This window comes from Podarcis erhardii, assembly GCF_964252035.2.
Source record: "Podarcis erhardii genome assembly, chromosome: 17".
NCBI lineage: Eukaryota > Metazoa > Chordata > Lepidosauria > Squamata > Lacertidae > Podarcis > Podarcis erhardii.
The window spans coordinates 2,534,899-2,547,202 of NC_138515.1; the positions used below are offsets into that span (position 1 = coordinate 2,534,899).

A 12,304-nucleotide genomic window follows, 5' to 3' on the forward strand; every position below is an offset into this window, starting at 1 on the left:
GAGTCCGCCTTTGCAAAGGGACCAAGTCAACAGAATTGACCAGGACAACCAAAAGCCATTTGAAGCAGAACTTTTATTCCCTTCCCTCCTCAAAAGAAAGGAGACCGGCAGTTGTGCACAACAACAATAACAACAACAAATGACGACTTAAGACTTGGAAGGATTAAAACAAGATTTTTGGTTATAAACTGGCAAAGCAAGGAGAGGCACAACAGCAGCTCCCGCCACTTATCTGTGTATCAATGGAGCTTCCATCTCAAGCCAAAGAAGGGAAAGTGAAAATCTAGAGAGAAAAGGGACAGGCCGCCTGCAGTTCCATCGGGTGCAGTGGTTTTTGCTTTGTTTCGTTCTCTCAAGCAGTGGATGGCACCGATACAGGTATGTGGTACCAGGTGCCTGTTTTTGAGGCAGGAAAGACGCCTTCCTGGCAAACTCAGGGAGGGAGGCACAAAATTCAGTCCATGGGCACGAAGCCAGTGCTTTGGCAAGAAAAGCAAAATCAATCCTGCCCCTCAACACTCCTCCCCTCCAAAAAAGGGTGGGGAAGGGGGCAAATCACTGACAAAACTGGTTGAAAAGAGTTAGTGCTGCATGTAAACAGATCCACAGGAATCCGCCCCCCCCATCCCAAGGGCGACTTGCTCCCTTTCCCCACCACACCGGCACAAAGCCTGCCAAGGGAGTTTAAGAGGCAGCGTCTCAGGTGGGCGAGTCGGGGTAGTGGCATTACAAAGAGGGCTCAAGAGGGGCAGTGTTATAATCAGGGGGGTGGGGGGAGGATTAAGGCACGGAGACATGGAAGGGGCTGCCGGGGATGTGCTCCTCCCCCCACTTCACCACCAGCACATAATCCCCTCTGTCCTTGAGCAGGTAGGTGACGTTGTAGAGCCGGTTGCCCAGGTGCTTCACCACAATCTCCTCGCAGGGGGTCTTGGGGCCATGTACCCCCACCAGCAGCATGTTGTTCCCTGTGGACAGAGCAAGGGGCGGGAGTGGGGGTCCAGTCAAAAGTGAGGCATGCTGTAATATTTAGGTTGGGAAGAGCTAATCCTGTTGAAAGACCTAATATTTAAGTATACAAGAGAGACAAAAAGGTGTTTCGCTCCAAATGTCTCACTAACTCAATTATCCCTCCCCACTCTTCTCTCCTTCCATTTCTAGACCAGCCTTCCCCAATCTTGAGCCCTGCAGGTGATTTACTGCTGACTGGGGCTGATGAGATTGTTGTCAAAAGCAGCTGGAGGGCACCAGTATTGGGGGAAACTGGTCCAAACATGCAAGTAAACAAACAGCTTACTTTTTTTGTTTCTTTGTTCTCCTTCAGACCCTCTTATAAACTCTCCAGTCCCCATCCTTCCCCCCACCCCCTGCACAGGTTGCCAATTAATGCCCTCACTAGATTGCCAATTAATGCCCTTCCCGTCCCCACCTGCCAATAAATGTTCTACACTCACCTGCTTTGCTGCAATCAACAGTGAAAGAGTTCTTCTGCCCCACAAAGCCCTTGTTGAGGCCCAGGCCCTTGGCAACCACCTTGCTGGCATCAGAGGCAAACTTGGGGGCTGCTCCATCATGTTTGGCCACTCCATCCATGAAGACCGAGGAAGTCTCATGGAGGCTGTGGCTGGGGACGAGACGGGTCCCTGCCAAGGAAAAGGAAGGACGATTACACAGGTGCAAGGAGTGTAAGGCTGTATCTGGGCAACACCCTCTTTGCCTCCCCTTCCCCAAATTACCATCAAAATTGGCCTTCATCATCTTGGTGCCCTCCAGATGCCGTTGCACTCCAACTCCCATCAGCCTCTGCCAACATGGCCAGTTGGCAGGGTTGATGGGAGTTGTCACCCAGCTTCTGGAGGGCAATTGGGGTTGGCCGATCTATGTTAAGGTTGCAGTCTCTGCTACAACAGGAAGGTTACAATGCTACTCGTGTGTCCTCAGATATGGTCCATAGTCTGGAGTGACGGCAAAGCCCTTAAAAAGCGGGGCATCTTCTTGCCTAAGCCAAGCTTCTCTCTGCCCCCCAGCCCAGGCTCTTACCTGTGATTTTGGCCTTGAAGGGGCTGCCAGCAATGTGGTATGGGCCACCATATTTAATGGAGATGAGGTAGCTGCCAGGTGCCATGGGTGTGTAGATGACCTTGTAGCCCTCTGGGCACTCTTGGCAGTCCATCTTCACCTTAGAGGGACCATCAATGGTGACGGCCAGTGCCCCAGGCCCAGCATTTGTGGTGTTGACTATGAACTCAGCAGGGCTTCCTGCAGGGGAGAAGAGCAAGAGGCGGCAGCTTCTCTTCAAGGCTCTGGACAGCCTCTCATCCCTTCCCCCTCCCTTCCTCTAGGCTCTCTTATTACCTGTCATGCCACCTTCTAAGCCAGGGCCGTAGGCAGACACCATCCCTGGGTCCCCAGCTTGGCCCAGCTCCCCAACACGGATCTTGAAGGGACTGCCAGGAATGTGGCTACCGTTGAACTTGACGTCAACAGAGTAGATGCCATTCTCACGGGGGATGAAACGCACAGCGTATTTGTCTGTGGGAAAGGTGAGAGGAGGAAGAACAGGCAGGTGTAAGCGGCCTGCCAGCAGTTGTCATTGGCTCCGTGAGAAATCGTGTGTGTGCGCGCGCCCATGCATGTACCACAAAACAGATCCCAGAAGGGAAGCCCAAGGAAATGGACATTTAGTGGAGATGACTCCTATATAGTAAAATATATCCTGCAAATTCAGCCAGCATGAATGACACAGGCTAATGGTAGCTCAGTAAACCTGGAGCCTTCCAGATGTTGTTGGACTACCTCTCCCATCATCCCTCATCATCGGCCTGCTAGCTGGGGCTGACTTAACTGCTTAAGATCAAGAGCTAAAAGCCAGACAGAGACCTGCTGGGGTAAGCTCTGGTTTTAAAAAAGCACAGTTGAAGTGGAACTTGGTTTAGAGCAAAAGGCATTTGCCAGTGGGCATGCCAAAACCAAAATGAGCTTGGCTGGGAGAAGCAAAGGAGAAGTGGCTATGGAGAGCATTTCCACTCCCCTCACCTGCCCTTTTCTCTAGAAGAGAATATTCCCAAGGCCAAGCTCCTCACATGTAGCCTGTAGTTCTGTGTCTGCTTCCTTCTCTAGTAAAAATAAGCACATGGGTCCTGATCCAGATAGGGGTACGATACACACGAGTGTGACGGTTACTAATAGTTTTTAAAGCTCCCAAAGGTACCCTGTTTCTTACTCTAAACACACATCTGCAGCTACAGGTTACATAACAAAGCGCAATTTTGCAGTTTATACCGCCTTGCTTTTATTTGCAAATGAAACACCTTGGATATTTCAGCCCTTGCCAGTCTTACTTTGTATGCTGTTACAGCAGAGCTTTCCAAACATTTCATGTTGGTACACACTTTTTAGACATGCATCATTTCACGACACAGGAATTCAGTTTTACTAGCAAACCAGAGATTAAACTAACCCCTTTCCACCCTGGAAGGAGTGCAGGGAGAGTTCATGCAACACACAGCTTGGAAAGCTCTGCTCTACAGAAACAGCCCCGATCTGCCCCTGAATACTACTGAGCACCCTAAATAGGTGCAGATTTGGGGAACTGAATATTATGGACCCCCCCTTCACAATTTCATAGATGAGCTGCACATCTATCTATCTTGAACCACAATAGAGCTTGGCCTAATTTTTGCAACTTATTGTAAAGTCTGCAGCCTTGCCTCAAAGTGTGGAGTCACACCAGGCAGGAGATTGTGGGCTGGCATGATGGCTCACAAGCCAGGTGGCAGGAAGCTGCCCATGGGCATTCACATGCTATCACCACCACCACCAACACAGCAGATGCCACTACAGGAAACCAGCTGTGCAGACTCAGCAGCATTTTGACACAGCAGCCTGCAAAGAGGTCGCAGCAACAGGGTTGCAACCTCCTAAGTAAAGTAACTTGGCAAAATGGGCACTCTAGGCGGGTGGCTCGTGAGCAGCAATTGCCAACCCTACAGCTTGAGTCGAGACAGTGTAGGAGAGAAGGGGTCTTGCTTTTTTCTGTCCTGCACAGCATAAGACACACCCTGCCCACTTCCACTCACAATTCCATGAAGAGAACCGTGCTGGGAGAGTCCTCAAGCCAGCAGGAAGCAATTGGGCGCTTAAAATTTGTCTTTTTGTTGGCCTTGGGCATGTTTCTGCCCCTCCCATTTCCTCTTCTGCATTGCCAACTGAATCAGCAACTGGGAACTGGGATCAACCCCCACCTCCAGACAGCCTTTTTTTTGTTACCACACCTATTCTTAGTTGTACGGCGTAGTAGTCAAGTAAGTTGTACTCGGAGTATGCCTACTGAAATCAAGGAACCTAATGGAGTGATAAGTCACTTTGAATCACCAATTATTAGTTACTGTTTTTACAAAAGCAACTCAAAGTGGCTTATCACATCAATCACATAACATTCACACAAAAATCAGCATAAAACAAAACAGAAAAATCTAAAACACATCCAGTCCCAGAAGCAACCGCTGAGATTTTTATGCAATGCATGGGTTGCTGTTACAGAATGGAAGCTGAATACTTGGGGGGCAGAGGTTCCACATTTTTATATGGACCTGACAAATGCTATCTGGGAACTCCAGCTACAACAGAACTCCAGTGCCCATGCCTTGACAACTGCAGAATATGCTACGGGGATGGGTCATTCTGCTACAAACTACTTGGAGGTTTGCTCAATCTTGCTCAAGGTGCTGACTTATAAAGTCTTGCTTGGTTTTAGACCAGCATCTATCTCTGGGAGCATCTTCCATCAGAGGGAAAACAAGATCTGCCAGGGGCTCTTGTGGAGTTCAGCCTTTGCCATGGAAAAGGCTTTTATTTTTATATTTTTTAAAAAGCTAAACAAAGATCCTGAGTGTTCTTTCAGGCCATGACCCAAGCCACCACTGCCGTTTCTCTTTCACCTTGAGTTTTTGTAGCAGTTGCTTTTAAAACTGGATGTGAATGACCATCTTCCAACACAATTAAATAATGACTCTGCCTCCGACTGCAAAGTATCTATTTTATTTATATATTAGACTTCTATACCACCACCACCCTCATTATCAAAAGATCTCAGGGAGGTTCACAATGTCTAAGCAGATCATTCTTTAACAAACCCATTGGATCTGCTTGGACCTTAGATCACCTCAATGGGAAAGAGGCCAACCGCACACAGAAAAATCTCAAGCCCAAGGAACCTGTTGTGGGCCTCAATTATTTTGGAATTACAATCCAAACTTGCTGGAGCTGATGGGAAATGGCGGTCCAACACCACTTGGAGGGGCCACAAGTTTCCCACACCTGCTCTACACCATCAGATGCCTGCCCTCCCCCATTACAGTTGCTAGGAGTTCATTTTAGAAAAGAATGATAGAACTGTAGATTTGGAAGGGATCCCAAGGGTGACCTAGTCTCGTCCAACCCCCTGCAATGCAGGAATCTTGACCAAAGCATCCCTGGCAGGCGGCTACCCAACCTCTGCTTAAAAATCTCCAAGGAAGGACAATCCACCACTTCCCGAGGGAGTCCATTTCACTGTCAAAAGAGAAACAGACCCAACAGCTCAACCTTTTGGAGGGAAGGGGGTGGGCCATCCACTGTACAGCAAGCCTGACCCTGCTCTGCCAGGCCCTCCTTACCTTCATCAATTTCTGTGACATGGCACTCTTCTAGGGCCCCCGAGGGGCTGTGCACCTTGGCATCAATCACACCTTTGGCCCCGTTCAAGCTGACGGCAAACGAGGCTGGCTGGTTCACCTTTAACCCTGACTCCTGGAAGCACACAGCACATTAGGCAGCAGAAAGGGCAGAGCGGGCAATGGCATCAAGCTTCGGCTACCACAAACCCCACCCCTCCCCTCGCTCTCCCCACCCCCTTGAGGACAAGGCAGAAGGTCACTTACCTGAGAGCCAGGTGGCTTAGAGAGGGAGAGCTGCCCCAGGAAACTGGGCCGCAGTGCAAGAGGCAGGCAGGCAAGCAGCAACAGGGGAGGATTTGTTAGGCTAGTACCCTGAAAGAGGGAGGCTGGCAGTTTTCAAAAGGATGGCAGCAAGATTGGCAGAGGCATGGGCCAGGGAAGCTCTCCATCTTTAAGCCCCAGCAGCCAAAAGGAGCAGGGGACTGTTAGCAGCCTTTAAACGAGACACGAGAAAAACCCCAGAGCAGATCCCTAGATGGCCAGCAGGGCTGACACAGTGGCTGTCCCAAGGCTGGCACAAGGCACCCACAGAACCATAAAACTGTGGGGTTGGAAGGGACCACAAGGGTCCAACCCCTGAACCCATCTTGTCCTAAGTTGTTTAATCGCCTTATCTTGGCAAATACCCTCAGCCATACCACCCCCCCCAGATCAGTACACATTGGGAGCACACCTTCGCCCCAATCTGCATCTCCTCCTGCCCCACTTTCAGGATCCAAGTCTCTTGGATCAAGGAACAGCCAGCCCAGGAGAGCAACAGTGCCAACTCAATCCAGCCAGCAGGGGGAGCAAATGGGCGGTTTCTCCCAGTGCCTCACCTGAAGACTAGAAACAGTGAGTCGACGGGCATCATCTGAGGTGGAGGTGGCAGGTACCACAAAGGGGCTGTCTGGGATGTGCTCATCATTGAACTTCACAGAAACCTCGTAGTCTCCTGCAAGCAAAGAGGGAGGAAGAGGAATTAAGGATGCTTATCCAAAAGGCTCAGTCAATGGATGACTAACCGGAATCCAGGCATGGGGAGTTTTTTCTTGTTTGATTTTAACCTGCCTGAGCATGAGAGGAGCACCTGAAGCCTTGCTCTGCATCAGGCTGGCAGGTATTTGGGGCTTTTCAGCAGCGGCCATGCACATCTTTGCAAATACATACGGGTCCATCACTGATGATTTTTAAGGAAACACTCTGAAGATTTCTTTATTATTATTCAGTCTGCATTTGATTAATAGAATGTGTAAAAAAGAAATATTAGATGTTGCCACTGCCAATTTTAATTGAATGACTTTTTAATTTAATGATGTTTGTAATTATTGTATTTTCTCTTTTATCACATTTTCAGTTTGACGTGCAGATGGGTCCCCATATGGAACAATTACCACATATTTACTATTTGGGTAATAGCAGAATCACAGCATGAAGTTGTATTTCATATTTAGCAGTTTGCTTGAAATTACATATTTCAACAACTGAACTGCCAAAAATGGGAGTGAGAGGTGCTCCAAAAACATTTTGAGTGCTGATTTCTGTATCTTAAAAGTTTTCAGTAGACTTCAAAATTCACACCTCTAGCATGTAGAAGTTCTTCTAAAACACCATACTACCTCAAGCCTCAATCCTTAATTAACACATTGTGTTTGATAAGGATGGAGGTTATAATAATGCATCTCCCAAATACAATCATCTGTTGAAAGCAGCCCTCCCCTCCCCGCCTTCAATAAAAAGCATTTGAGATCTAGCTGAGATTCCCTCCCCTACTTGCAAACTGTGGGGCAGCCAATTACCCAGCTTGCGTTCCAGATGGCCGCTTCCAAAGATCTGCCAGCCTCATTAGCAAACAGAAAGCTCTTTAGAGCACTGGATCCATTCCAGGTAGTTGGCAACACGATGCCCGTTGGATTCCAGAAGTTGGCTGCCTGCAGATTCCCTGAGTGGCTTATGGGAGCCGTTCCCAAGAGAAGGAGCTAGAACCAGCTCTGGAGAGAGAGAGAGGGAGGCCTGCCTCTGGAGCTTCTCCAGCCGCCACCCGTTGGAACAGACCTCGGTTTCCGAGTTGCAAGATAAAACTTCCATCTGCCTTGTGCTCAACACAGGATTCTTTGAATTGGATGTTGGAACACGATCCTTACTTTATTATTGCTTCAGGCAGATAAGAGCAGCAGGGATCTCCCCGCACTGAGCTTTACACCAGCCATATTCTCTTTCTCTCTAATACCTGTGTCTTCTGGCTCCTATCCCTCTGCCTAGAAATAGCCTGAAGCCTTGCATTCTCCAGGCCTTTGACCTGGCCATTGAAAACCTAGATGGATTGTTTTTAGATCCCCTCTCCACAGTGATGTGTAAGGCTGCCCTTGCATTCTCTACTACCTTGACAGGGCTACCTTCACCCCAACCCCCTCAGATTCAGTTAAATTGGGAGCCATCTACATCCATTTAACACCACATTTGTATACCACCTTTCGGCTGAAACAAGGGCCATTCCACAAGCTTGGTTTACAAGGGGGAAAAGTATGAAAGCCAGTGCAAACGCCAAGAGTGAGGATAGCCATGATGGAGGTGGTGGCGGGGGTTCTCCAGAAGCTGCCGGACTACAACTCCCATCAGCCCTAGGGAGCATAGGCAATGGTCAGGGATGATGGGAGCTGTGGTCCAACAACATCTGGAGAGCACCATGTTGGCTACCCCACTCAGTAATAGAATTGGAGCACAATATTGAAAACCAAGAAGAAAAGAGTTAAACCCTTCAACATTGAATTAAATGTTGGATGTAATAAAAACGGTGGCCACTTCCCCCTGGAAACCATCAAGGACAGGGCCAGTCTAGCCTCCCTAGGGAGGGGATTCCAGAACCAGGGACCTGCCCCAGAAAAGGCCGTTTTGCACTGACACCAAACATCCCCTCTTTTGGTGGAGAGGGCCCTGTAGTGCTGATAAAGCCTGTTTTCAGTCCACACACCCCTCATCTTGGTGGCCTCTTCTCCTAAGGCTGAAGGCCAACATTGAAAGCTGGAGATGGCAGAGCCCAACATTTTGATCTCTCACTAAGTATTCCCTAATCCTCATGCATCTGCTGCAGCTGGCAAAATTGCCCCACCTCACCCTCTCAGGCACACAGAACACCCCCCTTCCCCTCTGCATCCATGCCCTCCCTTCTTTAAATCTCCTGTTAAAAACCCTCAGCCCATGCAGCCGTCTTCTCCATGCAGCACCCATGACCACTTACCAGGTTCTTGCACAATGTAGGAAACACCACATGAACCATCTTTCCGGTCTTCAAAAGCAATCTCTGCCTTACTGGGGCCCTCCACAGCAATGGAGAGGCCACCAGCACCAGCCTCCCGCGTCCAGATGCTAAACTCAGCTGGGGAAGAAGGCAAACAAGTCTTATTAGGAATAACTGGCACTCCATCGTCCTCTTTTGCTAATGCAAGTTCCACCTTAGCACTAAGCTTGGGACAAAAAGCCTTTCTCTTACTAATATCCGAAACATCCTTTGCAGAGTTTGTTCCAGTAACTACTGCATAGCCTTCCCCAACCCGGTGTCCTCCAGAGATTTCAGATCCATTAACCCCAACCATTGGCCAAACTGGCAGGGAGTTTTAGTCCAAAATGTCTGGAGGGCACCCAGATGGTGAAGGGTGCTCTAGTGGGACACCTTCGCAGGTGGTGTGGATCCTGACCCTTGTGTTTGGGGATGCTTCTTCTGATACAACACTTAAACCAAAAAACAGCCAACATGGTGTTCTGCAGGTGTTGCTGGACTACATCTCCCATCAGCCCTAGACAGCATAGCCTTGTCAATGGTGATGGGACCTGTAGTCCAACAGCATCTTTGAGGGCATCATGTTGGCTACTCCCAACTTAGGGCAGAACTGCACCATACATCTAAAGCACCTTCCCAAAGAAGCCTGGGAACCACAGTTTCCCCACTCACAGGACTACAAGTCACAGTACCCATAACAAATGACAGGGCCCAAGATTCTTTGGGGAAGTGATGTGCTTTAAGTGTATGCTGTGGATTTGCCCTTAGCCACAAGGCCCAGGGGGATTCTGATAGCAAGACTGGTGGTGCTATATAATCATCATCCAAGTACACTTGAGTTTTACAGAACATGCCCAGGGGACAGGCCCCTCTTCTCGGGATATGGGAGCTGAAAACTGAAGGGAGATGGAAGGCCAATGTGGCCCGGTGGGCGGAAGATGACATTGGGCACATTTCCCCATCATTTCCTTATCATTAAACAGTGCCTAACCTATGGCTCTATGGACTACAGCTCCGATCATCCCTGACTACCATTTTTTGCTGTCTCAGGCTGATGAGAGTTGTGGGTCCCAACAACTGCTGAAAGATGATCAAGTCTGGAAACTAGGACTTATGAGCAACAGTTGAGGGAATTGGGTATGTTTAGCCTGGATAAGAGGAGAGATAGGAAAGCCCTCTACCAGTATCTAGAGGGCTGTTACATGGAAGAGGGAGCAAACTTGTAGGAGATTCCAACTAAACATTAAGAAGCTTCTGACAGAGCCATTGGACAGTTGAGTGGGCTCCCTTGGGAGGTGGTGGACTCTCCTTCGCTGTTTTAAGTGTTTAAGCAGAGGTTGGATGACCATCTGCCATGGATGCTTTAGCTGAGATTCCTGCATTGCAGGGGGTTGGACCATATGACCCTTCCAGCTCTACAGTTCTGAGATTCCAGAGTTCCAAGGCACCCCTGCAGTCATGTCTGAGAATAGAGGCTGACCTGCCTCAGTCCCCATCACTGCATCAAAAGACTTTTTCAGGCCCAAGTTGTACCAGCTTAAGTGCTAGCATCTCACACCCCTCCCTCCCACAACTCCCAAGTTACACTCAAGTCTATCCTGTCCCCCCCCCCCCCGTCCCAGGCCACAGTCCTACCTGGCACGCCAGCTTCAGCTCTCTCCAGTCCAGGGCCACCTGCGCGGACCTTGTGTGCACCACCCTCGCCAAGAGGGCCCACGGTGAACTGAAAGGGGCTTCCGGGCACATGCTGCCCTTTGTACTTGACACTGACTGAGTGGATGCCCGTCTCAGTGGGCACAAAGCGGATGCAGTAAGTGTTGTTTTCTGCCTCCAAGATCTCTGCATCGTGGGACTTGCCTGAAGGGCTGGTGACCTGAGCCGTCATGTCCCTGCTGTTGATTTCTGTGGGAGAAGGGGCAGCAAATAAAACAGCTGTAGAAACATGGAACCGCAGCTTCGCTCCTTCCCTACCATCAGCCAACACCACTGTGCTAAGACCATCAAGACCCACACGCATTCTATGGCAGGGGGGGCCCACAGGGCATTCAGAGCAGCTGGATCTTAGTCCAGTTCACCACTTAATCCCTTGTCTCCCTACCCCATTCTCAAGGTAACTTAATGCTGCTCCTTGTCTGAATAGTCAGATCTTAATAATTTTCTCCAGACCCAATATTTCTTCTAAAAACAAAACAACCCTTGTAAATACAAGGCAAGTGATACTGCACCCCTATTGTTCTAGTCACCCCCAACCTTTGGCCCTCCAGATGTTTTGGCCTACAATTCCCATCATCCCTGACCACTGGTCCTGTTAGGTAGGGATCATGGGAGTTGTAGGCCAAAACATCTGGAGGGCCGCAGGTTGGGGATGCCTATGCTAGATGAAGGCCAGGACAGGATCCCTCCCACAATAGCCTTGGCAGGAGCAGAGACCACTAGCAAGCAGAGGTATTTCACTGTACAAATGTCACACTTCTTCCACAGGCGATCTGAATTCTAGCACAGTGTGAGGTCTGTACTGGTAGCCACCACCAGTTACAGAACATGCACATTGTGGTGGTGCATTGAGGAATGCGGCCTTCCCAAAGAGATCCCCCCTCAAGGAGGTAGATTTGCAGTGGTCCTTTTCCCCTTTTCAAAACATGCATGAAATTACCCTCATTGTTTCCGAGTAGTTCTGCTGACATTAGGGGTTTGGACACAATGCCCTAAACTGCTGATTTATATTCAAATAGAAGCAGTGTTCACTCCACTTGCAAACACAACAGTCTAGTCACAGTTTTACTTCTGAGCCTTACAACCAGGAAAAAAGCAAGCACATATACACCAAAAAACTGAAATAAAATTCTGAAACTCTACATATTAAAGGGAAAGCAGCAACAGGAGAAATGAAAAGTAAGTAATTGTGCTGGGATGAGAGAACGGGAAAACTTTAGGAGGCATTGAGGGCTACATAACATGAGGTCAAGGGCTGTAAGTGGCTCCCAGTTACCAACCTGTGTCTTAAACCAAAGTGTAGCACCAACTTGGCTATGGTTTGGAAGGACTCCCAGATGGCCATGCCTGTCCTACACTTCAGCACTTTTCCCATTCTAACAGCCTCTGTGCCAACTGGGGGAACTGGGCTGAATATGCTATGGTTTTGCACTGTATCATTCTGAGCTGGAAAACAAGGCTTATGGAGATTTGAACACATACTCTGGGTTCCAAAATTTTGCTGGGCACTGTCCATGGGCCTTCCAAACTTCTCTGTGCCAAGTTCAAGGGTGGGATTGGAATAATCCTGACCATGTGGGAGGGGTACTTAATAGCTCGTTTTGGGCAATAGCTCTCC

The 12,304-nt window shown here is 49.0% G+C and overlaps 1 protein-coding gene across 4 annotated transcripts in view; it reads right to left on the minus strand.

Moving 5' to 3' along the window:
- Nucleotides 1–54: 54 nt before the first annotated feature.
- The window catches only part of LOC309331933 (filamin-A), an 83,588-nt gene continuing 71,338 nt past the window's right edge, over nt 55–12,304 (minus strand). For all 4 annotated transcript variants that reach the window (XM_081844501.1, XM_081844499.1, XM_081844500.1 and 1 more), the window contains 8 exons: nt 10,609–10,875; nt 8,935–9,072; nt 6,536–6,651; nt 5,658–5,790; nt 2,356–2,532; nt 2,041–2,259; nt 1,455–1,643; nt 55–968 (listed from right to left, as the gene is read on the minus strand). In XM_081844501.1, the coding sequence (XP_081700627.1) occupies nt 781–968; nt 1,455–1,643; nt 2,041–2,259; nt 2,356–2,532; nt 5,658–5,790; nt 6,536–6,651; nt 8,935–9,072; nt 10,609–10,875 (1,427 nt within the window). In that variant the 3' untranslated portion in view covers nt 55–780. The remainder of the gene's footprint in view (nt 969–1,454; nt 1,644–2,040; nt 2,260–2,355; nt 2,533–5,657; nt 5,791–6,535; nt 6,652–8,934; nt 9,073–10,608; nt 10,876–12,304) is intronic.